General features: G+C 37.3%; 1 protein-coding gene across 1 annotated transcript in view; it reads right to left on the reverse strand.

The window, feature by feature from the left end:
• The window catches only part of LOC107705943 (collagen alpha-1(XXVII) chain A-like), a 66,821-nt gene extending 42,163 nt beyond the window's left edge, over window positions 1–24,658 (reverse strand). Inside the window, exons 1-8 of the mRNA XM_016509480.1 lie at window positions 24,243–24,658; window positions 17,691–17,758; window positions 14,288–15,912; window positions 8,496–8,549; window positions 6,012–6,065; window positions 5,196–5,249; window positions 4,961–5,014; window positions 977–1,021 (exon numbers count right to left, since the gene is read on the reverse strand). Of these exons, the coding sequence (XP_016364966.1) occupies window positions 977–1,021; window positions 4,961–5,014; window positions 5,196–5,249; window positions 6,012–6,065; window positions 8,496–8,549; window positions 14,288–15,912; window positions 17,691–17,758; window positions 24,243–24,295 (2,007 nt within the window). The 5' untranslated portion in view covers window positions 24,296–24,658. The remainder of the gene's footprint in view (window positions 1–976; window positions 1,022–4,960; window positions 5,015–5,195; window positions 5,250–6,011; window positions 6,066–8,495; window positions 8,550–14,287; window positions 15,913–17,690; window positions 17,759–24,242) is intronic.
• Window positions 24,659–25,288: the final 630 nt, after the last annotated feature.

Here is a 25,288-nt window from a genome sequence, read left to right on the forward strand (position 1 = left end):
AAACAACATGATTTCTGTACATCTGTGTACGTTGGTGGATGAATGTGTCTGATACTTTTTGAACAACTTAATATTTGCGTTTGGGTGTGATATTTGATTTCCAAATGAAGCATAAAACACGCAGCACGCAGAAAGAAGAATATGAACTCAAACTTTTTTCAGCAAATTCATCAAGAGCTGCTAGTCATATTCATTTTATAGCTATTGCTCTGTCGACAACTCATTTTCACTATTTTTATTTCTCCAAAAGAATTTTAAGGAAGAATATTTGATGCTCAAAAATTAAATACCTGAGAACTCAAAAACTCACTTTTAAAAGTAAAGTATGTCATTGTTGATTTCTTTCCTTTTCTACCAAAAGAAAAAAAAACTAAAAGACCTTAAAAACAGAATTAGACACTGGTAAAACTGTTAAATTTACTATAGCATAAAGAAACAGTAAAATGTATACATAATGTATGAACGCAAAGTGTGTAGTTATGAGATCTGCCAACAAGGGCTATATTTGTTCAACCAATGGCACAAGTTTGGGGGCGGGGCTATTTGTTTGTATGACCAATGGTGGGCAGGAAGAGCGTTTTCCGCAAATGATTTTAAAATCAATCATTATTTTTGAAATTCTGTTTGGTGATGCTAGGCACAGAAATGACACGCTTCACATTTAAGGCTCCCGAGTTACGAAAGAACACACTCTGAGCTATAAAACTTTCCTCTGGGTATGAGTGTTTGTCTTTCCTCTCACTAAACTTTTGACTTGAGAGGACGGTTCACCTTAAATAACACAGAGGGCTTTATAAGCACTTTTTCTTGTCATGTGAATGTCTGTGTGTGTATTTTAAGAGGTAAAAATTTCCATGGATTAGTTATGACTTGTGACGTAGGTTTCTGACTCAGATGAGAATATCCTCACACTTTGAGTGTTTGTTTATGTGCTTGTTTGTTTGTGTAACAGGGTTTGTATGTCTGCATTACTCACTGGTTCCCCGGGAAGGCCTGGTGGTCCTGGATGGCCTTTTTGTCCCTGTTCACAAAGAGGACACATGACGATTTAGTAAACACTTAGTGATTTACACAAACATACACAAACTGAAACAAACTAAGACAAGTGAAAGGCTACAAACCACTTTCTAAAAAAGGATATGGAAAGACACGCCCACAAATACGCATCTCCAGCAGTGAGTGTGCATTTGACAGAACGTCAAGGTTACGTATGTAACCCTCGTTCCCTGAAGGAGGGAACGGAGACGTCACGTCGGATGACCAATGAATTGGGATCTCGCTTAGAGAGACCAATCCACTTTGAGTGTAAACTAAGATGTGACGTCGAGAGTGACCGACTGAAAGGGAACCATCATTATTGACCCAATCCATCTGTAGTCAATAAGCTAAAGCAGTGTGATATTTTCCACACACGCCTTTATGTTGAACAAAATGCGCATCTGCACATGTGCGTTTGCAACATATGTGGGTTTCAGTGAGCAAACGTGTGTGTGTGTATTACAGATATAAATGTTTTCCTGCTGGAGTCAAGCTCCCAAGAGTCAACATTGTGCAGTCATTCTTGAGAAGTGGGACAAAACAGGGTGCAAAATTGAAAAAATAAAACCTTGTACTCAGACAAATGGAACTACATTTATGTATCTTATATGTACTAAGCTACTGAAATATGCTTTGATACAACCTTCCAACGTCTCTCTTTTTTAAAGGGGTCATATGATGCTATTTTAAAGATCATTATTTTGTGTATTTGGTGTAACAGCCTGGACCTGTTTTGTCCCATGTGCAAGACAACGATACAGAGTGGAAAATATGCATCTAAGGTGGAACAGAGCGAGAGACGGGTTTGAGGGAGGACTAGGGGTGTGCGATGCGATAATATCGTAATTGTTGTTTTAAAGGGGTCATATGTTGCGATTTCAATTTTTCCTTTCTCTTTGAAGTGATACAAGCTCTTGGTGCATAAAGAAGATCTGTAAAGTTGCAAAGACTAAAGTCTCAAATCCAAAGAGATATTCTTTATAAAAGTTAAGAGTCAGCCACGCCTACCTAAAAAGGCTCGTTGTAACACGCCCCCACATATCTACGTCACTATGTGGAAATATTAGCATAACGCCACCCAAATGTTCACGCAAAGAAAGAAAGCATAACTTTTATTCTCGCTGTAGTATTGTAGTGTTTCGTTGTGAAAGCGAAACTACTTTGTTTGGTCTTCCAAAAGAGGACACGACTAGAAATCAGTGGTTAAGTTGTATTTACAACACTGTTGCAGAACAGTTCAACCCAAATATTCAGATTTGTGCAGCACTGTTTATGGAGGACTGTTTCCTGGGAGAGTAGACTACAATGCCGGCTGTTCTGACTCACAAACTGTAAGTACGTTTTTCATATTTAAAGGATTTGCCACTGACGATTCAAACGCAACACTTATTAACAGTGACTTGCTGCCACCTGCTGCCAGTTTTAATTTCACATTCAAAGTATCTTTTATTATTTAAATAATTTAAAATATCAATATTCAACGTTTTATGTTTAATATATCAAAACATTATTTATGCATTTGTAATTGCAGGTTAAATGCATTCATATCTTGCATTAAACAGTGTGTAAATACATCTAAATGCCACTTCAGATGCAGCTTCTGTGTTGATTTCATTTGCTTGGTAACAGCCCAAATGTCTTATTATTCTAATTCACTGATTAAATGTAAGAATTTCACTCAAAAGATAATGGACACTTTTAGGAAAAATGGCTTTATAAAGGTAAAATGCCCATAAAATGTAAAATTAAGTTTAAACTTATTGGAAAAAGATTAATTTCTCTCAGTGTCAACTGACCACCACACAGAATATGAAGAATATTAAAAACTTTAGGAGTCAGCTGTCCACGGCAGTCCTTAAAATACCAGCACAATAACACACTCAGCAAAATATAGTCTAATTATCGTTATCAATAAAATCCCAGAAAATATAGAGATATTATTTTTTGTCAATATCGCACACCCCTAGGGAGGACTATATAAAGTGTGAGACCTTACGAGTGAGACCTTAGGGTAGTCCTACTCAGGGTAGAAACGTTGTGATTTTAATACATTTTCAAGAGCAGTAGTTGCAGTGTGCCGATTTTTGTTTATTGACCTTACGAGTGCGCCAGTAGGCAGACAAGAAAAAATGGATAAACTATGAGAATATTTTCCATGTTGCATGTGAACCGCACTTCTGAATGTCGTGTCTTACAGCAGTGAGAACATGAACTGAACTTGAGCTGCTAAATAGACAGACAGGTAGAAAAAGAAGACAGGCAGATAGATAGACAGGCAGAATGATAGATAGACAGACAGACAGATAGGTGGACAAACAGACAGGACAGACAGACAGATGGATAGATATACAGACAGACAGGATCGATAGACAGGCAAATAGACAGACAGACAGACAGACAGATAGACAGATAGATAGATAGATAGATAGATAGATAGAAATGTACACAAGAACATAAAACTACAACACACACACACACATACACACACACACATTCTTCTCTGCCAAACCAGTGAAATCCATCCTGTCACACTCTGCGTCTGAGAGATGTCTGGTTCTTCCATTACGTTTGTTTGTGGGAAACCCAGCTCTGATTCCTGCCTCTACCTCCACATTCCAGTGAACAGCCACACACATGTACCACTGATCTTTGTTGTATGTTTGCAACTATTTAAACAGTTACAGTACATATACAGTGCACTTTTAACAAACTAAAATCTTATTTTGTTAGAATTCTAAAAAGGATCTTTTTATGTCAGAATAATTTTATCTAAAAAAAAAAATACATTAAACTGATATGAAAAATCTTGTAATCCCTTATAACTTTCTAAGAAGTTGTGTTGTTTATGCACTGCCTAGCTCTAGACCATCTTTTAATGTTTACAGTAGAATCTGTGTTAAAGGTTGTACTAGATCAGCTGCTTAATTTGTCTGGCCCCTCTGCAGAATCACAGGCTACTTTGGTTTATTATTGGTTCGTCATACCCGCATTCATCCCTTCATTCACTCGTTCATGACACGCTGCTGTCCGTTTTTCCAGAGGTTCTTCTCTATATTCTAATGGCTCTTTTTCTAACCACAGACACGTAACACAAAGCACATGGACCGCCGCGCAGCCTGCCAGGTATTCACGAACACACGTGCACACACACTGAACCACATGTACTGACATGCTACTACAACTCATTTCAATAATCAGTTAATGTCAATTAATTCTGTGATAAATCAACTAATTGGATAAAGAAAGAATGATAAAAATAAAAATTATATTTTAATATTTTAAAAAGCACCTTGCATTGGGTCTAAACTGACTATATGCATGAAGTGCATAAAGAGTTGATAAAGTTCACTGTCAACTTCTTTTATAATTAACTTTGGTTGTTTTAATTCGTTTTTGCTGCTCTAGACATAACATATGCATGTTTACAACCACCGTTTAAAAGGGTACAGGAATCGGCTACAGGATTTTTCCAGAGATCCCTCTGCTAGATCCTTCCAACACAAACACACACACGAAGCTGTAAGTATTATTGCTTACACTAAAGCGCCTGGCAGAGGGTCTAAACTTACTATAATCATGCACAGCTGAGACGCGACACACTAATGGTCGTAACAAAGAGAGTTACTCATGGTGAACGACTGTACGACTCTCAATAGCCTTGTTTGACGTGTGAGTGCACGGAGCATAAAGGAGTGATAGACGACTCATTGGGGATTCCCTCTGATGTTTACACTGGGTTTCCACGGCAACGGGAGACACAGTGAGGCAGAACCAGTGGGAGCATTCAGAGTGTTTGAGTGGGTCTGGTATGCAAAACGGCAAACATCTGCGCTCATGTCTCCCAGCAAGTGTACAGCAACATTAGTGTTGAGAAATAATGAAACAATGGAGAGAATGATTCAAGCGTTTCAGAATATCTTACCTTCCGGCCTTCCGGCGCGACTAAACCAACAGGACCAGACAGACCAACGTCTCCCTACGAACACGAACAGTAAACATGAGGCACAATCAGTCCAGCACTGCCACAGGAAAACATAGAGAGGCAGATGTTGCTGCTGTAACTTTTCGCATGTTTGCATGTTCTGATCAAGAACAGTGTTTTGGCTGTTGCTAACACTAAAGTACGTGAATCGGAACAAGTGTATGTGTTTTCTCACTTTTTCTCCTTTTGGTGCTTTTCCAGGAGACAGTCCAGGGTCTCCTTTCTTCCCCTGAGAGAAAGAAGAGATGGAGTTTAAATCGTCTGAAGAAAATGTGAAACTTTTTCACCGTTTCATCTTACAAAGCCCAGTCGTTTAAAGATGCTAATCAGATCAAAGCAAGAATGTTATTTCATCCGTTTTAAGCTTTATATCTTACCGTAATTACGAATTTGTGTGTGCATGTACATGTGTGTGTCGCAGACAGAAAGAGAGAGCGAGAACACATGGGACGTTTGACTCCAGGCCGTTGCATCTTAACCAGGTTTGTCTTCAAAGGCCACTTGAAATAATTAAACACAGAAAGCAAAGACCATGCAATCACACAAACACACTCCCCGCTGGGCTGCTCGGTTGTTTACCACCTTTGTATAGTTTACAGGGATGAAAGAGGCAGACCAATCACACACGGCGGGACATCACACGCACACCTAACTTGGAAGCATGTTTAGTGGTTTTGGTTTATAACCCGTGTTTAATACTACAGCTATACTTCACCACACAAACACTCATTTCTGTATCATGGGAAAGACTTTCCACTACCTGCTGGGCTTCTCGTGAGCTCAAATAAATCAAAGGGTTTGTGTGTGTGTACATGTGTGTGCCTGTGTTTCCAAAACCTTGTCTGCAGGGTTTTGTCGGCAGCCCAATAGTACCGGCAGGCGGTGCGGTGATGAATATAACAGAGGGCCAAACACAGGAAGAAGAGCAGAGCAGTACACGAGATCAGACTGCGGATTATCTGACCGTAAGTGTGGGTGAGTTGGTTTTTACCTTCAACCCTGTTGGACCGGGTCGACCTGGCTTGCCGTGTGGTCCTGGGGGGCCCTACAGATAACGACATACAAACAATACACACATTAGGAATGAACGATTAAGAAAAACAGAATGCATTTAATAGTTCACCTACTGACTGCAGAAACAGCTTATACGCCCCTTGTGGCCATGCTGAGAATGCAACTTCTTTATGAACTGTTTTCTATGATGCATGGAATTAATCTTGTCTGGCTTGATGCTTTTGCATTCATATGCTTGCATACTTGAGTATGCTTCGGGCATTATGTGTTTTCAGTTTACAGTGAATGGATCTGAAACAAAAGAAGTCAATTCTTAGCTCCATTTGACTTTGACCTTTCATGCGACCCTGACCTTGTTCTTTTTTTAAACGACTTCCCACCTGAGGTCAGAGGTCACAGTGAGGGTCAAGGTCAATGGATGTTATTGGAAACAGTCCATAAATAAGCCCAACAGATCGAGTAATACCATGCATGAAAACAAAACAAAAGCAATGCACGTGTGTAAAAACAATAGTGTGTGTGTGTTTTTGTATTAGGGCTGCGTTATATTGAATATATTGATTATACTGAATATTTTGTTGCTAATACAAAATTAAACACACGAGAATAAAAAGAGCCAAGTCTCTGATTTGCACGCAGACGTGCAATAAAATGGGATTCACTTTCACAAATTATTTTAACCAAACTGTCTGTATCAATAAACACATAAAAAAATGGGGCTTTTTTATTTTGTTTTACTATTTATTCATATATAAGGAGTGAATATGGACTGATTATAAGTTTGGGGTCAGGAAGATTTTTTTTAAAATAAAAACTTTCTATTTATCATGTTTCCACAAAAATATGAAGCAGCACAACTGTTTTCAAAATTGATAATAATCAGAAATGTTTCTTGAGCAGCAAATCAGCATATAAGAATGATTTCTGAAGATCATGTAACACTGAAGACTGGAGTAATGATGCTGAAAATTCAGCTTTGCATCACAAGATTTAATTACATTTTAAAATATATACAAACAGAAAACAGTTATTGTACTAATATTTCACAATATTACTGTTTTTACTGTTTTTTGATCAAATAAATGCAGCCTTGGTTACAATAAGAGGATTCTCTAGCCGGTTACTAGGAAAAAGCAAAGATTGAGGAGAGTGCAAAGAAAGCGCAAATAGCGTAGGCTGACTTTACTGAAAGTCATCTTTGTTCTAACAAGCAAACACACACACACACACACACACAAATAACATACACATTTAACATGAAAAGGGTGCCGGCTGAACAAAGCCTAGCAGTCAGACCTTATAACACATGCTCTAAAACACTTAACACACACACACAACAGCGTGACCTCACGGTGGACCTTTGACGCATGCACACTACATGTTGACTGCAGTTGCCATCCTGTCAACAAAGGTCAAAGTTCAAACAAAGTGTCATGGCTCTATGGCTCTCTGTTTGATTGTGCTAGAAGATTCCTCACAAGGACTCTTAAGTCAAAGGAAAAGACCACCCAAAAATTCTCTAAAATACTTAAAATACAGCAGAAAAATGGAATTTAGTACCTGCTCACCTTAGAGGATGCAAAACATTTAGTTGTGTATTTTTTTTTTTGTGACTTTTTTGACTTAAAATATGGCTTAAGACAAACCAATTGTGATCACCTCTCTAGATTTTTATATGGAATATAATGTAAATTTTTAGTATTTTTTTATTTTGGTAAATTGTATTGTCTTTTTCTTTTGATTGTATTATACTGCTGTAGTTTTTTTTTTAGTTTTTTTTTTATATTTTAAATCCTGTCCAGGGGTTACATTAACATAAATTATTTATTCATATTCCCAAAATATGTGATAAATATTTATATTCATAAAATAAGTAATATTCCACAAATTAATATAAATTATGTATAAAATTAACATGTTTTTTATAAATTATTTTTAAAAACAATTTACAAAATATATGATAAATATTTATATTAATAAAACAATTAATATTTCATTTATTAATATATTAATTGATGCTGGATAATTATTAATAATAATATTATTATCATAATAATCATTACTGTTATTATTATTATTACTGCAATTCTTAATACTTTAAAACTATGTGCAATTGTAGTCATGATATTGTAGCTCCATTGATAATTTCATTAAATACTCAAAAATGACAAAACAGATCAACACAAATAAGAAAGGGCAAAAGAATGTGTGTGAAAGTGAATGAGACAGACAGATCCGGAGGGGAGGTTTGTGTATTGTTCTGAGGTCAGTTCGACCCGCTGACCAGACAAAACACAGACACACACGCTAAAAAGAACCAATAAAGCACATATACACTGAAGTGAAAAGTGTGGGAGAGATTTTATAAGGCACTGCATTTTACACACTTCCTGTTTATATCTGAGGTTAAAGGTCAATGGCTCTATTAGTCTAACACACACACACACACACGCACACTCACCCGAGGTCCTCTCAGCCCTGGCTGCCCTGGTTTCCCTGGAGGTCCCGGGATTCCCTATGCAACACAAGAGTGCTCTTATGAATCAAACACACACTCACTGCTTATAGTGCTGCAAGACTCTGTTTAAAAACTAAACACAGCAAAGAGGAAACAGGAAGTCATTCGAGGGAATTTCCTTTTTCTGATAATGAGCTATAGACTTACAGAAGACCTGTAGATCCTGTGTCCCACCGTGTGTGTGTGTGTGTGTGTGTGTGCACATCGAGTGTGTTTATGTAAAGGTCCCTGTGGTCCTTTTCTGTAGCTTTGAAGGTATGTACCAATCCTACAATCCTACAGTGCTCAGATTTTGGCAGATTTTGTGCCCCCATTCTGAGCACTGTGAGCATGACAGCACTAAGACAAGAACGTAAGAAATATTTTTTTATTAGAATCTCTAATCTTTCAAAAAGTCTGTTTCAGCAAATCAGTACAAAACACAGATGCAATGATTCATTTGTTTGTAAAATATTTCGTCAAATACTTTATATTTCTAAAATAACTATTATTTTATTGTTATAAATTATGAAATCAAAATTCACAAAATAGTTTATATTTAGATTTAATAATATAAACTAAGTAATATTTTATTTATTAATATACTTTATGAAATATTCACAAAACATTTTACAAATAGTTTTATTTATAAAATAAGTAATATTTACTTATTAATATAATTTGTTTATAAAATATTCACAGAATGTTTTATAAATATTTTTATTTATATTTATTTATTTAGTTTTTAATAAATAGCATTCTAAGAAACATTAATATGATTATTATTTTATTTATTAATATAAACATTTATAAAATAAATCAAATATTTTATTAATATAATTTGTTTATAAAATATTCACAGAATTTTTATTTACATTTTCATATTACATATTAATATAAATTATTTATACAAATATTTGCTAAATATTTTATATTTAGAAAATGATTAATATTTTATTTATTAATATAAACATTTCTAAAATAAATCAAATATGTGACCCTGGACCACAAAACCAGTCATAAGGGTCAATTTTCCGAAATTTGGCCGAGATACAACTATTTGAAAATCTGGAATCTGAGGGTCCAAAAAATCTTTTATTTTAATTGCCTTTAAAGTTGTCCAAATTAAGTCCTTAGCAATGCATATCACTAATCAAAAATTCATTTTAATATATTTACGGTAGGAAATTTACAAAATATCTTCATGGAACATGATCTTTACTTAATATCCTAATGATTTTTGGCATAAAAGAAAAATCTATCATTTTGACCCATACAATGTTTTTTTGGCTATTGCTACAAATAAACCCGTGCTACATAAGACTGGTTTTGTGCTCCAGGGTCACATATTTTATAAATGCATATTAATAATAATAAATATTTTTTATTAATATACATTATCTATAAAACAAATAAACATACATAAAATATATTAGTAAAAAAATATTATTATAAATTATAGTATTTCATCAGAATATATTCTGTCAAAATACTTGTTTCTGAAATGACGTACACCACATAACAAAAGTAAAACAAGCTGTGAATGCTGTTTCATGCAACATTTTTCATTTGTCAGTATTTTAGCTATAAAAATGAAACATTTCAATCTACTTGGGAACAACGTAGTTTGGTACAAAAAAGTTTCAAAAAACACCCTTGCATTTCAGAGCATAAACATACTTTACATATCAAATATCATCAAATGGCCAAAAAATCACAGTTTTCCTGGGAATTTCTCCCAGCTCTATGGCTCAAGCGGTATCATATATCAGCATAGTTGTAGAAACAGAGGATCAGTTGGCTTCTCTGTCCTCCACCCCCAGCGCAGTGCCACGCGGCACAGGATGAAAGCCTTCATTGAGCGCGGGCGGCTCTCAAAGAAGATGAGTGTGTGAGCTGCTGTGAGTTTATGTTAAGAATCTCTGAGCTCTAGAACTATGGCTCTGTTGATGGAGGAGGGGGATGGGGCTTTCTCACCCACATACATGTACACCACAGCCCCCCACCAACCCACCTGAGTCCTGAATGAACATCCAGATACTCCCATCATGCAACAGTGCTTTCAAACGGTGCTCAAAACACCATACTACACTGTTTAATATTGCTGCAGTACTTTGTGCACAGTTTGACCCAAATGAATACCTACATTTGCTACTGCATCCAACAAAGCAATGCTGCTTCCATTTACAGTGTGCTGAATGAATACGAAATAATACAAGCAGCACTATTTATAATTTTTTTCTTGACCTATTACTTAATTGACAAATTTTAAGATACTTTTGAATTAAAAATGCAAAGTAACTCATAACCGGACACCTCTCACTAAATTGCTCATGCAATATACCAGGGTTACTGTCATTAACTAAAACTAAAACAATTAAATGCCTTTTTATTAACTGAAATAAAGTGGAAATGAAATAAAATATTAATACTTATTTGAATAATCTAAAGATAATTTTAGATTAAACATGCAAAGTAATTCGTAAACATGCAACACATCAGGGTTACTATTGTTAACTAAAACTATTACAAATATTTTTATTAACTGAAATGAAGTAGAAATAAAATAACAAAATGATGACAAACTAAATGGAAATAAGAAACATTGACTTGGCAACTAACTGAAATAAGTGTAAGTTGAAGCTAGGGTGGCAAAGGGGTGGAAAATTTCTGGTAAATTTCCGGAAACTTTCCAAAAATCCCTGGAATATTCCAAAAAATCCTGGAAAGTTTCAAAATTTTCTGGAATATTTCCTAAATTTACTGGAAATTTTCCACCTTTTACAACCCTAGCTGAAGCACTAAAATTACTAACTGGTAATAAACAAAAGCTAAAACTAAAACTGAAATAAAAATTAATTAAACCTAAATAGTGATATTTAAAAAAAATTGAATCACTAAAATTACTAACTGGAAATTAATCAATTTTTTTTTTTAAATCTAAAAAAAAAAATATTTACTCAAAAAAAAATTTACTCACTCAAAACCCTATACTTTTGAATGGTAGTGTAACAACATAGATGACCTATTTTTACATACAGTATATTTATATTTCACTAAGACATCTTAAAACACTCAAAATGCAGAATGACATTTGTGAATGATGCAAATGAACTGTTTTGAACTAATTCATTTGAAATAAGACGTTTAAAGCGATTTGCAAACCAATACTAGCAGTTCTGCAAAGAATGCACATACCTTATATATATATATATATATATATATACTAAAATGAAAATGAAAACAAAAATATTAATATTACACAAAAAATTTAAGTTATAAATATATAAAACTTAAATAGTAATATAAAAAAACTAACACAAATGAAAAAGTACAATACTCAAAGAAAATTGAAAATGAACACAAAAATATTAATATTAATAAAAACTATAATATATAAATAATACTAAAATAACACCGTAACATACAGTAGTGACAACAGTAGCATACTACATTTGACCCCGTTTCATGCTAATTTAAATTAGTAGGCAGTAAAAAGCACATACTGGACAGTATTTAGTAAGCAAGTGTGTGACGCGAACAGTGTTTTTTGGGTTTATTGTGGATTTAAGTAAGGCTAAAGATAGTGACTACAGCTCATTATCTTTGAGTAAATGGTGTACTGCAGCTCGGGGCTGTAAATAATTGCAGACTTAAATAATTGCACGTGCGTGTGCACGTGTAATTGAGAGAATCGCCGGGTGTGTTCCTGGTGTTTTAGTTAAGTACCTGCTGAACGTGTCTTTATGGTGAAGGATGGGGGCTTTTGGGTAATTATGCTGCGGTAATGACAGAGAACATTCTCTTGGGTGCTACACACACACATACCTGTGAGTCCCACCAAATTACACAAAGGTAACCACAGTGATGTGCAGACATCACAAAAATGGGTCATTGTTCAACATGTGGGCTGTTTTGTCAAGTTAGTCAGCTATTTTGGAAAATGCCCTCTAGAGAGTCTGACCATGAAGTCATCACTAACTTTGAACATCCTTGTTAACTAAACTGTTTCTAAGCAATTTGCTTGAAATGCTTTTTCCCATGTTGCTGCATCTAAAGGACCTTAAAGACGTCGCAGTCCTACTGTTGAAATACGGCTCACATTTAACACAGGACTTGCAATAACTCACTTATCCTTATTTGTTTTTGGGTCACAGGTCAGGTGGTTGCTTTTGAAGTTTGGTCTCTAAAACAAGGTGGTTCGAGAGTTTCTGATTCTGATTGAAACCCCATGCCTAGTTTTCCATGGATGGATTAGGATTCTCTGCTTGCAAAGTTTGGTGTGAGTGTTTGGGTGACTGATAAAATGTTCCCTGACCTTTGACCCAGCTTTAAAAGCACATCGCTCAACGGCTTTCAAACTCAAAGTGATGCAAGAAAACACTAAGATGAGAGAAGGACGAATTCACATGCACAAATGTTTATATAAACTTCACGACAATTACCAACACAATTTTGATCCTAAATTGATGCTCACAGCCCAAAAATAGAAGTAATACTGATCTGTTTACATCCTTTAAGGAGCATTTGATCCACCTGGAAACTGCAGAACTGTGTTCTTGTAACCAGTCTAAACCAATATAAATCCACCAAAAATATATCTTTCTATTTCTACCACCATAAAAGTGATTTTCAAGGTGCAGACAGGACAGTAAAACATGATGTTTGTGCTTTTAGACATTTACAAAAGAATTTATAATGAATTAAACATTTCTATTTGTAAGATTTTTTTTTTTTTTTTTTAATTAATGCTAGACATATATTGTCACAAAAGATTTCTATTTCAAATACAGGTTTTTCTTTATATTCACCAAAGAATCCTGAAAAATGTATCATGGTTTCCACAAAGATATAATGCAACATGACTGTTTTCAACATTGATAATATTAATAATAAATGTTTCTTGAGCAGCAAATCAGCATATTAGAATGATTTCTGAAGGATCATGTGACACTGAAGTTTGGAGTAATGATGCTGAAAATTCAGCTTTGCATCACAGGAAATTATTTCAATTTAAAATGTATTCAAAAAAGTTATTTGAATTACATTAATATTTCACATTATTAGTGCTTTTAATGTATTTCTGATCAAATAAATGCAGCCTCTGTGAGCATAAGAGAATTTCAAAAACATTTAAAAAATATTATTTACCCCAAACTTTTGAATGGCAGTGTATCTATAGTTCTTATTACTGCAAGTAAAAATAACACCTCATTAATCAATATGCACACTGTCCCTTTAAAAAATATTACAATGTGTCTTAACTAGGCATGACAAGTGATAAAATGATCTCTTCCATGTTAATCATTTTTTTTGTCCTAACCAACAATGATTGCAACCAGCAGTGGAACATTTAGCCAGTCAGTTGGTTTCAATTTGTAGTGTACCATGCAAGATAGTCCCGCCCACAGGGAAATTTGATTGGTCAAAAATCTTGCTCCACATTTAACTGAATATTACATTAACTGAATGCTAATGTGTCATGCAGCATTTTTGCTTTCAGTGCAGACAGAAAAAATGTGCCTGGCATCTTAATGTGCGCGAGCCTGATTGTGCCAGGCATCTACATTTTACATCTGATTTTTTATCATAAGAAAAGTAGGATTGTGTGATATTGGAAAAAAGACTTTCTTTATCTTCTGGGTGGCATGATTATTATGAATATCTGCTCATGTGCCCATTTTTACCAACAAACTCAAATTTGACATGATGCACTATCAAGGCTCTATCAAACACACACACCAACACTCTCTTACCATTTTCCCGGGATCTCCTTTTTGTCCCGGCGGTCCAACCAGAAGCGAAAAGTATGTGGGCTCCGCCTCGAAGCTCTGGAAATCGTTGAAAGCCGGAAGAGTCACAGATTGGACGGAAAACCTTGGAGTGCCCGGTGTGACGTAATGCACAGGTGTTTTCAGCTTGTCAGGATTGACTTTGGGGGTTTCCAGAGTTTTTGGTGGTTTGTTTGGTGCAGCGGTGGTGAACGGAGCAGATTTGGGTGTCGGAAGGCTTTTTTTGGCTGTAGGGTTAGATTTTGGGGTTGGGAGTGTGGTTTGGGGTGAGCGTTGGGTGCTGGTTTTGGGCTGGAGTGGCTTTTTGTTGGTTGGCGAGGGTCTTTTGGGGGCGGTCGGTTCTGGGTTGGACAAAGGTTTTAGAATGGCATTGTGTTTCTTGTTAGGATTGATAGGTTGAGCACCAGTAGAAGTATTCTTTGTTGGGTTGATATTGGTGGGCTTTGGCGTAAGAGTTGGTTTCTTTACCGTGGGTTTTACAGCTGCTGGTTTGGAAGGTTTCAGTGGCGTAGGTTTGGCACCAGTTGTTTTTGAACTTCCAGGTTTGGAAGAAGTAGGTCGAGCAATTGTGGGCTTTAGTCTGGAAGGCTTTGTTGCACTAAGCTTTGGAGACGTTTTTCCTGGAGTGGGTCTGGATCTGGCTGGTTTTGTAGGGGTAAGCCAGACCGCTCCAAGCTTTGAGGCAGTCGGCTTGGGGCTTTTGGGTGTCCTGAGAGTAGGTTTGGGGGTGACAGAATTTAAATGTCCCCATGATAAAGGATCTTCAAGTCCTGTTTGCATCAAGGAAAGGGGTGGTGTGGTAGACGTGGGTTTTGGTCGTACACCGTTGCCCATTCTCACAGCAGAAGACCCTCCTGCGCCATTTATGGATGTCCAAAGGAAATTAGTGGGAGTGAAAGTGAAAGTGCGATTAGGTGGTAACGTGTGGGCCAATAGTGGTGGGGCGTGTCTGGACGGGAGGGGAAGTAGAGCGGGAGGCGCTGGCCTGTAGGTGTCATTTTCTCTGCACTGCCTGCGGATGGCGCTGCAGTAGTTCTGCTGTGCTTGTGCCGAGGGCACCACGTCAAACTGGCAAACCGCTCCCTCGAAGGGTACCACACCCGGAAGCAAAGCGCTGGTGCCGCCCAAGCGGAAGGTCCCGCGAGGGTTCAGGCGTTCGGGAAGTACGGGGAGTTTCTGTGTAACTCCACCATCGCTCTCCGAGCAGGGAGAGTGTAGGGTCACTGATTGGCCATTTAAAACGAAGGCTAGATGATGCCAGCGCCCGTCGTGGAGGTTGTACGCAAAGACCGCGGCATTCCCAGGGCCGGCGTGAAGCGTTAGCTTGCCGGGCGAAATTTCCAGCCCGAGTTGAATCCGATTCCCAGATAGGACGGAGAAGAGAAATGCTGAGTTTAAGCGGTGAGATCGGACGCTCAGGACGAGAGTGCAATTCCAGAAGAGTTCTGGTGGGAACACAGAACGTGTCGCCGTGGTAACTCGTACCCGTGTCGTGAGGATGACTCCAGAGCGGAGGGAGATGACGCCAGCGGGAACAGCACGAGAACCGAGCTCAGCACGCAGAGCCAACCGCTGCAACACGTCCACATCTGCAACACAAACACATCTTAATACACACACATACATATTCACATTTACACATATATGACATAATTCAATTAATTAATTAATGCAAAAAAAAAATTTACATTTTTTTTTTAATCTGAAATAAATGTTAATATTTTTTAATGTTAATATATTATTATATAATATATAATACACACACACACACACACACACACACACATATATATATATATATATATATATACATGGTGAACTCAGTAAACTCTCATTGCTGTCATGTAAACAGATCTTACTTCCTGTGATCTTTGCTTTGATTCAGTAGATTTATCATAACTTTATTCCCAGGCCTTTTCATATGTGTGTTACTGTCAAGAGATCAGCATGAATCAGCAGTCAAGTGGGAACATGATGTCATTTTTTCTATAAAACAGACATGCACTAACACACACACACACACACACACTCATTCATGTAAAAGGCGTTATAAGACATGCTTTACTGAGGAAAAAGTGCTTGGTTGGAACTGAGAGATGTTTGGCAGGAGAAAAGGTAAGGAAACTTATACGTATGTGAGAAAGAGGGTGTTTGCGTTTCATGAATCAGGGTATAAAGTTTAATGTTGTAAAACTTTCCAAACTTAGCGGAAAGTGCAAGAACATGAAACTTTATTATTGTGCAATAATTCAGTGGCCTCAAAAATCTACCCAAAATCACATTTTAACCGACTCCGCATTACATCATTGTAATGTGCTAATTCAGTTTTGTGCCATGTTTGTTAAATTCCAGCAGGAAAACATCCTCCGAGGCTAAAACGAAGCAATGAGTTAACAGCTGTGTCTGTGTCTGATGCTAAAACTGGCTTCTGACAAGGAAAATTTGTGAACTTATTGCAGTGAACTTGTAATTGTGTTTCACTTGGGTCAGCGTTTGCCTTCACAATGCCAGGACAGAGCCAAGCGTATGAGAACAGCAGCAGAAACTACTTCATTCACACAATAGAACACTGTCTGAATGATGCGTTTGATTGTGTAAATGAATGTCTGTTTGCGTTTCACGCCCATATCTTGAATCAAAAGTCAGCTAAACTGTGAAGGACTATCAATGGTTTTGGGCAGGTGCACATTACTTTGTTGTCATCAGCTAATCAGTGTTGTCATGACATCGTTTTTAGGTGTAATTAGTCACATGGCATTTACAGCTAAGGTGACTGGCTCAAAAAAAAAAACATGTATGCACAACTGAGCATCGAAGAGTAAAGATGGCAGAATGCAAATTGTGCATTTCCGAGAAGACTTGACTAATGCATCTGATTTCAGTGAGAGGGCACACACAAATAGCGTACAAATTGGTTAAAATTGAATTAAACAGAGCTTGATGCAATGTATCGTAAGACTGATTGATCCATGAAGGATTCATGTGATGCTTCCTTATAATTTGGACAAAATCAATGCAGTCTTAGAATGCAGCATAATTATTATTTTTTTTTGTTTTTATTATATAATTATATATATATATATATATATATATATATATTTTTTTTTTTTTTTTTTAATTGATTAAGTTTTAAAGTTGATGAAATTCACACTCTTATGGATGTAAACCAACAGTGAACTGACTTGAGCTAAATAATGACACTATTGTCTTTGAGCTGCTTTACAACTTTATTATTGTGCAATAATTCAGTGGCCTCAAAAATCTACCCAAAATCACATTTTAACCGCTATTTCCATCGCAATCACACATATGCAAACAGATGCTGCATGTTCATAAATATAAAACACTTTTTTATTTCATATCTTACCTTCAAAGAGTACTTGGGTGAATCCAAAAGAAGTACAGTAAAGTAGAATACACAGAAGAAGAGCTCTCCTAGAGACACAGAGAGAGAAAGACAAAGTTACTCATTTGAATTTCCACTATTTTTGTGGAGTTAAATGTTGAATCAGACCTTTACATAACAGAAGCCACTTGTCAAAACATCATCATTACAATGGAGGTACACATTTCAGGCTTCTTGCACTGGCCTCGACCCAAACAAGTGGAACATATTTCTGGAAACACCATCTTTCCGGAGTGAGTGGAGAGAACCATCAAACCCATGGATGATGCCGGCCGGTTAAATGTATTTCCATGTTTATAGTCAATGAAAACATTGTGCGTGTTTTTGGTTTCTTTTCTTTCATTTGGAAAATAGTACAAATATGCACACAAGTGTATACTTAAGAAGAACATTTAGTACAGAGCTTAATTGCTATTACACACTGTGGACAAAATAAAATAAATTTTCCACAGTTGAGCATTTTACAAAATCATCTTAGCATATAAGGATGCATCAATATTAAAATTCTCACCAATATTGATTATTTTCATGTTATAGCCGATAACCAATAAATAGAGATTCTATACTATTATGTGCATAATGAAACACTAAAAATTGAAATCAATCATTTTAAATGCTACAAGCAAATCTACCATTCAATATATATATTGTATTTTTTTTATTGTTTTATTCAGCAAATATGCATTAAATTGATCAGACGTCACAGTAAAGATGTTTATAATGTTACAATGATTTCAATTTCAAATATATGCTGTACTTTTGAACTGTCCATTCATCAAAAATCCTGAAAATAATTAAGCAGCACAACTGTTTTCAACATTGATAATAATCAGAAATGTTTCTTGAGCAGCAAATCAGCATATTAGAATGATTTCTGAAGAATCATGTGACACTGAAGACTGGAGTAATGATGCTGAAAATTCAGCTTTGCATCACAGGAATAAATTGCATTTTAAAACATATTCAAAATTAAAACAGTTAGTTTAAATGGTAATAATATTTCACAATATTACTGATTTTACTGTATTTTTGATCAAATAAATGCAGCCTTGCTGAGCAGAAGAGACTTAAAAAAACGTAATTATTCCAAAAAAAGTATTTTTATTTTGAGATTTGCCGAAGAATACATTTTACAGTTATGAAATGATTAATGTATTTAAAGATTAACTTTAAGTGAGCGTCAGCTGACAGCAAAGATAATCTATCAAATAACTACACAAATATCTAATACTGACCAATATAAAACCTTCCCGTAGCAAACACCACTTACATTACAGTCAAAACTGTTACACTTTATGCATGACAATACCACAAAGGAACCTCAGATGTAGTTTTTTGCCAGACTGACCCTGACGAACTTTGACCTTTGAACCCTAACCTCTGATTTCACAGACACATGAAAGAGGAACTGACTCGCAGTGGAAGGATTTCAATTATGATTGGCAGGATAGACGGAGCTCTAAACCCCCACTGTGTCTGCGGACATGTTTGTGTGAGTGTGACAGCTGCTTTAAACATTACCTGCTGACCACAAAACACACACTCTTTTATCTATCACATACACACACGGTCCTAGACTCCCTCAGGATCCCCACACCTGAGTCAGGAAGTGAAGCGTCTCGCCGCAAAGTTTCTCAGCCAATCAGAACAGGAGAAACACCGGCCAGTCTTACCTCACAGTTAGTAAGCCACCGCAAACAGACGAGTGAGAAACAGTGTGTGTGTGTGTGTCACAGCTGAATGTGCTCTTTCTGTTGCGTGTGTGTGTGTGCTGCAGAAAATGACTCATGTATGTGTCAAGCATCTCGAGTCTCATAAACACTGTGCAAGTGAATATTTGTATATTACAATAACTGAACTTAAAATAATTTTAAAAATCAGTTAAAATTTTAATTTTGTAGGAAAATCGTTAAATTGAGCTGTTAAATTGAGAATGCTAAAATATGCAATAACTAAAGTTATCATGCAATAACCAAAGCAGATTTAGAAGAGAAAGCGAAAACAAGTGAATGTCTGAGGGACTAACTTACAGAAGCCTTTTTCCGTCGTGTGATAAAAAAAATAAAAAAGGTAATTGCAACTATTTATCTCACAATTCTGACTTTTAATTCTCACAATTCTGAATTTATATCAAAATTCTGACCTTTTTTCATCCAATTTGGAGAGAAAAAAGTCGACCTGTCAGTTTACGTCTTGCAATTCTCAGTTTATTTCTTGCAATTCTGAGGGGGGGGGGGGGAGGTATTTCAAGAAAAAAAGTCACAATTGTGAGATAAAAAGTTGCAATTACCTTTTTTACTTATTTATTCCATGCCAGGAACAAGCTCCCATTCAAACTTGAACCATAGAAGTGAGTAAAATCAGACAAAATTTCCATTAGATGTTGCCAATTTGAAAAACAATCAAATAAAATAAATACTCATTATAATTAGCTTACATAAGATTATTATATAAGATTATGAGAAGTCAATGGCATTAAAGTAAACGTGTAGCCTATTTGTAGTGTTAATTTTGCATTTAGCTCTCAGGTTTCCCTCTTCCAGGCCTACACAGTTATTTAGTGAGTGGAATTTTCTCAATGGTAGCAACCACATGTACACACAAATGTGTAAACTCACACACACTAACACACACTATGTACACAGACGACTAAAAAGCCCCATCCTTGCATACAACAACCCTTCTCTTTCTTTCTCTTACTTCAGTAATAGGGGAGTGGAAAATTCCTTCAGTTCGACACACAGTGATAGACATTGATGAGGAAGAACCTGACCCCTGCTCTACAATCCTCTCTCTCCATTTCGCTCTAACATTTAGGGGCAAAATACAAGTTTGTGTTCAAATCTGGACGTATTTAAGTATATATGTAGGAGACGAGAACATCTCTCTCACATAGATGCTCTTAAATGATTATATCCCTGTCAGGTCGTGAGTTGGTGCAATGTAGGGCGCACCCTGGCGGACAGTGGCGGAAGCGCAAGGGATCCGGTTACAGGCCGCTCACAGGAGCGATGAGCGCCGTCAGAAAACAACCGAACAGCGGTGGAGAGTGCAAACAAGACCGCACATGACGCACAACCATACAAATAACTATGAAACGGATAGTTGTTTGGATCCTTTCAGCAGTGCTAAAATACACGACACAGCTATGACACGAAACACCTGTTCACCCGCTACTGTGTGTATCACTGCGCACTTCAGTTTACACCTCAGGGACTAGATCTTTTAGCGGAAGGATGGCACATTTGCTTAATAAAATAATATTTATGAAAACTGAATACGATATGATGTCTATAATTGAACAGCATCACCACACTACAATTTCTGTTTCACATTCAAGTTTACTGGAAGTTTGGAAGTTGTTCAAGCGCTTCATGTCTAAGACTGACTCATGGTCCTACTTTCGTTTTTCATTCATTCATTTTTAGAGATATTTTCCAGCTTTCCTGCATCAGATTCGTGCAATGCATTTGGGTAGATATAAAAAAAAAATTGTATAATGGTTGACAGAAGGATATTTAAAAACACATAAACAAACATGCAATGAACAAAGTCACAGAAAGCTCACTTTAAACTCTTTTAAGTACAGGCACAGTTAATATGTAAAACCTCTAGAGTACTTTATACCTGATTAAACATTTGCTGGTTTCTTGCAAACCTTAGTTTCAGGGACCTTCCATGAATCTTAGTTTAGGATATAAATAACCACTGGCGAACGTTCTATAATAGACTGTTGCATGGGAAATGTGAACACTGCTGGACCCCCCATTTGATTCTCTGTTTACATTTCATTACCTTCAGTTTTTTTAAGACAAGTTCATTCATTCATTCGTGCTTTCGTCATTCATCAGCGCCGCGGAAAGGAAGTCTTGTTTGTTTAGCGTTAGTGATGCTCAGTGGCAAATACACACACACATATGCGCAAACTGAGGCTATTTTGAACCGAGGCATCCAAAAAACCGTCCAAGAACTCCATGTTTCCACGAGCGCCTCGAATACTCAACAGTCAAGAACCTAGAGCGCGTCTCCCAAGTGCCTAAAAAAATACCGGAACCGAATGATGTTCACGGTATTAACGGTTCTTGCACTCTGCCGCTACACCGATACTGAATCACCAGCGCGACAGGGTTGCCAGGTTTTCACAAGAAAACCCGCCCAATCGCTACTCAAAACTAGCCCAATCAAGTTTCGAGGGGGTCCCCAGTTAAAAATGGCATTCTGGGGGTAAAATAGGCCTACACGTTTTTTTGGCGGGGTTCCGCTGCTAAAATTCACATTCCAGGGGATAAATATCATGTTATTGGAGTCGTCTCAACCCGGCGGACATGAAAAACAACCTGCGGCAACAGTGTTAAAGTAGCCCAATTCTGCGGGAAAACCGCGGACTTGGCAACACCAGTGTAGCCCGATTCAACGAACCATGCGAGTTAAGGCGGGCGTACACGGTGCGATTCTGAAGGTCGGAACGTCGTGAGCTCTGGCACATGTCACGATTGAGTTTATCCGATAATCGTACGGAGACAGTCACACACGACACAAATTTACTATGATTTTACAAACTCTGACGTAAGCATTACGTTTCGCGCCATTCATAAAAATATGGATTCTGAGGACGAAATAGTTTTCTTTGTGGCAGGCGGCTTGTGACGTTCAAAAAAAAAAACAAAAAAAAAACGAAGACAAAGGACATGGCAAAGAGAATGGCTGAAAAGCATGGACTTTCTGTTCTTCATAAAGAACTCAAGGGAATAGGCCATTTCTGAATTTCTGCTCGTTTTGCTGGAAATACAACAGGAAAATTATCGGGAGGACGGGACGTGCTCGTAACGTCTCGGATCGGCCCGTAATTCTTCTCACACGTTACGAGCCGCGACCATGCGAGCATCTGCGATTTTCTCCCGAGAGAAAAAAATCGCCTGCGAGCTCGTACGACAGCAAAAATCACACCGTGTATGCCCGCCTTTAGTTCTTTTAAGTGAATCAAAAACACTTGAATCTATCGAAGCGGTCACTGAATTACTTAGAATGAATCGCAAATCACTGTTGGAATCGTGAACCAAACACTGACCTATTGTTAAAAGGCTAAAGACAACATGTAGATAAACAAACACATGTAAATTTTGTTTAAATAACTGATGTTTTCAAATGAATTAATAAATTAACTGTTAACAGGTTGGTTAATTCAATATATAGTAAAAATAAATATTGGAATGCATGCCAACACTAAAATGAAAAAGTCATTAAAAAGCGAGACCTGTAGGCATAGGCGGAGCGTGTGTAAGGCTTAGCCTTCCCCTGGCCATGGGGACTTGGGGCAAAAATGCCACTAAATTGGACAAAAATGCCCCTGCACAAACAAATTAAATCTATTACGTCTGTTGCTAACAAAGTGAATATGAATAGACAGTGTCGATTGCGGCATTAAATTAAGATCTGCTCATGTTGCACCGTGATCATTTTAGGCGTTTTTACAGTGTTGCGCATTTTAACCAATCACACACATATCTGTTGAGCTTAGGAATGCAATGGCCAATCAGAAGCGTTCAGATGAGTCATCGTTCAAACTCATCAGTTTAGTAGTGTATACAGCTTCAGTGATTATAACGATAGTTTAATTTTTTTGAGAGTGCTTAAACTCGCGATAGATCAATGTTAGTGATAATGTCACTTTCTATATATAATTTATTCGCTGTTTGAATAACAGTGAAAAGGAAACGTTATATAATTATACATTTCTAACGTTTTTTATTAAATTGTAGTCACGTTAAATACAAATTCAGTCCCATTAAAACATTTTTTAGCCTACATGACACCCATATCTGGTTCTTAAAAAGACGGGTTTATAATGTTTAATACATTTGGCTGCTTTTAGCCTTACCCTGGAGTTGGTTCACCCTCCGCCTATGCCTGTAGGCTATTATAAACCTGAAATAATGTCATTAAATAGTAATTTAATTTCTTTCTCAAATGCATTAAAATGAAATGGAACCATAAAGGAACCGGAATCGTTCATAAGAGTGGGGACCATTGCCATCCCTGTTGACAAAAAAAAAAAAAACTGCGAGAACGCGTCCTACGTACACGGCTCCTCACTGGAGTTATAAATGAACCCAAAGACCTGATTCACAGTCAAGACCATATATATGCTCTATGTCTATGCGCAAAAGGTTTGTATTAAACTGACCTTGGAGTTCTTGGACCTCTCCAGAAACCTATGCTGCCTGCGCGTAATGATGGTTAAGAGCTGGCTCGAGCGCATCTCTGCTGGTACACCTGGATCCTTTCAGTTAAAGATCTGTTTCTGTTCAGTTCTGAACGCTGGCCAAGCTACACAGGTAGAGCGGCGCGCGCGAACAAGCGCCCATTCACCCGGCACCAACTCACACATAAACCAGCGCGCCCTGCGCAAACATCCAGCCACCAAGCGCTCTTTGTCCCCGGTGTTACCGGGGAACGGAGGTGGCCGACCTGTGTGACTGTTGGTACCTGATATAAGGTAAAACTGAAACTTACTTTGCCACCAGACGAGAGGTTCTGCGGACTCTCCTTCGGGTCGCTAAATTCATTTGTATTCATTTGTCCCGGCAGTCAAAATCCTGATCCGTTAATCTGCGTGACTGCGTCGCTGCCCGAGAGCGCGTGCCGTCGTCTCATGCATCGGATAAACCGTTGTGCGGAATGAGCGCGATCTCCCACCGGTCTGCTGCGCGACACCACCATAAATCCCTCCCGTGGAGCGACGGGAATAATCCGCGGGCGATTCTGTCCGGTCCTGCCCGGGTTCTGTAGGCATTTATGCCGGGTTGGCAACAGCTACAGCGGCTACTGAATGTTTGGTGCTTGGGGGGTTTGAGGAGTCAGGAGTGGAGGTTTCATCCTTTTTCCTTTTTTAAATAGCAGTTGGAGAGCAGCTGTGGCGAGCGCCGGGTGTCGAGTTTCACGGCCGCCGTACATAACGCCCCTTGTGGGAGGGCACACCGGGGCACCTCAGCCCCTGCCAAGGTTAGGCTACCAATGGGCTTTTCACACTAACCCAGGGTCAATTTTAAGACAGGATTAACTCTGGACTGTCTTGTTCCAGGTTTCAAACTGTTCATGTTTTGCATTTCAGAATTGCTTTATTGGTTTAGGCAAGACACTAACAAGCAAAACCCAGGTTAAATGTTTGTTTTATTACACTTTATCTATTTGCATATGTCAATCAATTACAATACATATTTTTTAACCCTTTCCACTCATATGCATGTTCTGGATTTCCACCTTAATTTGACAAGTTTAGACGTTCGTCCTACACACATACAGTGGAAGAAATGTAAAATACTGGTGCAATGTAAAATAATGTAATCAATTAACTGGAAGGATGGTGATATATATCTATCTATCTGTCTATCTATCTATCTGTCTATCTATCTATCTATCTATCTATCTATCTATCTATCTATCTATCTTGCCCTATTCACCGGGTGGTCTTCCATTAAAAATACTTAATAGTGTGTTTAAACCCAGTTTGAAAGACAATTAATATACAGAAAATATTATTGATTTGACTAAACTGAAAC

The sequence above is a fragment of the Sinocyclocheilus rhinocerous genome, unplaced genomic scaffold (assembly GCF_001515625.1).
Source record: "Sinocyclocheilus rhinocerous isolate Xijiao unplaced genomic scaffold, SAMN03320098_v1.1 scaffold1045, whole genome shotgun sequence".
NCBI lineage: Eukaryota > Metazoa > Chordata > Actinopteri > Cypriniformes > Cyprinidae > Sinocyclocheilus > Sinocyclocheilus rhinocerous.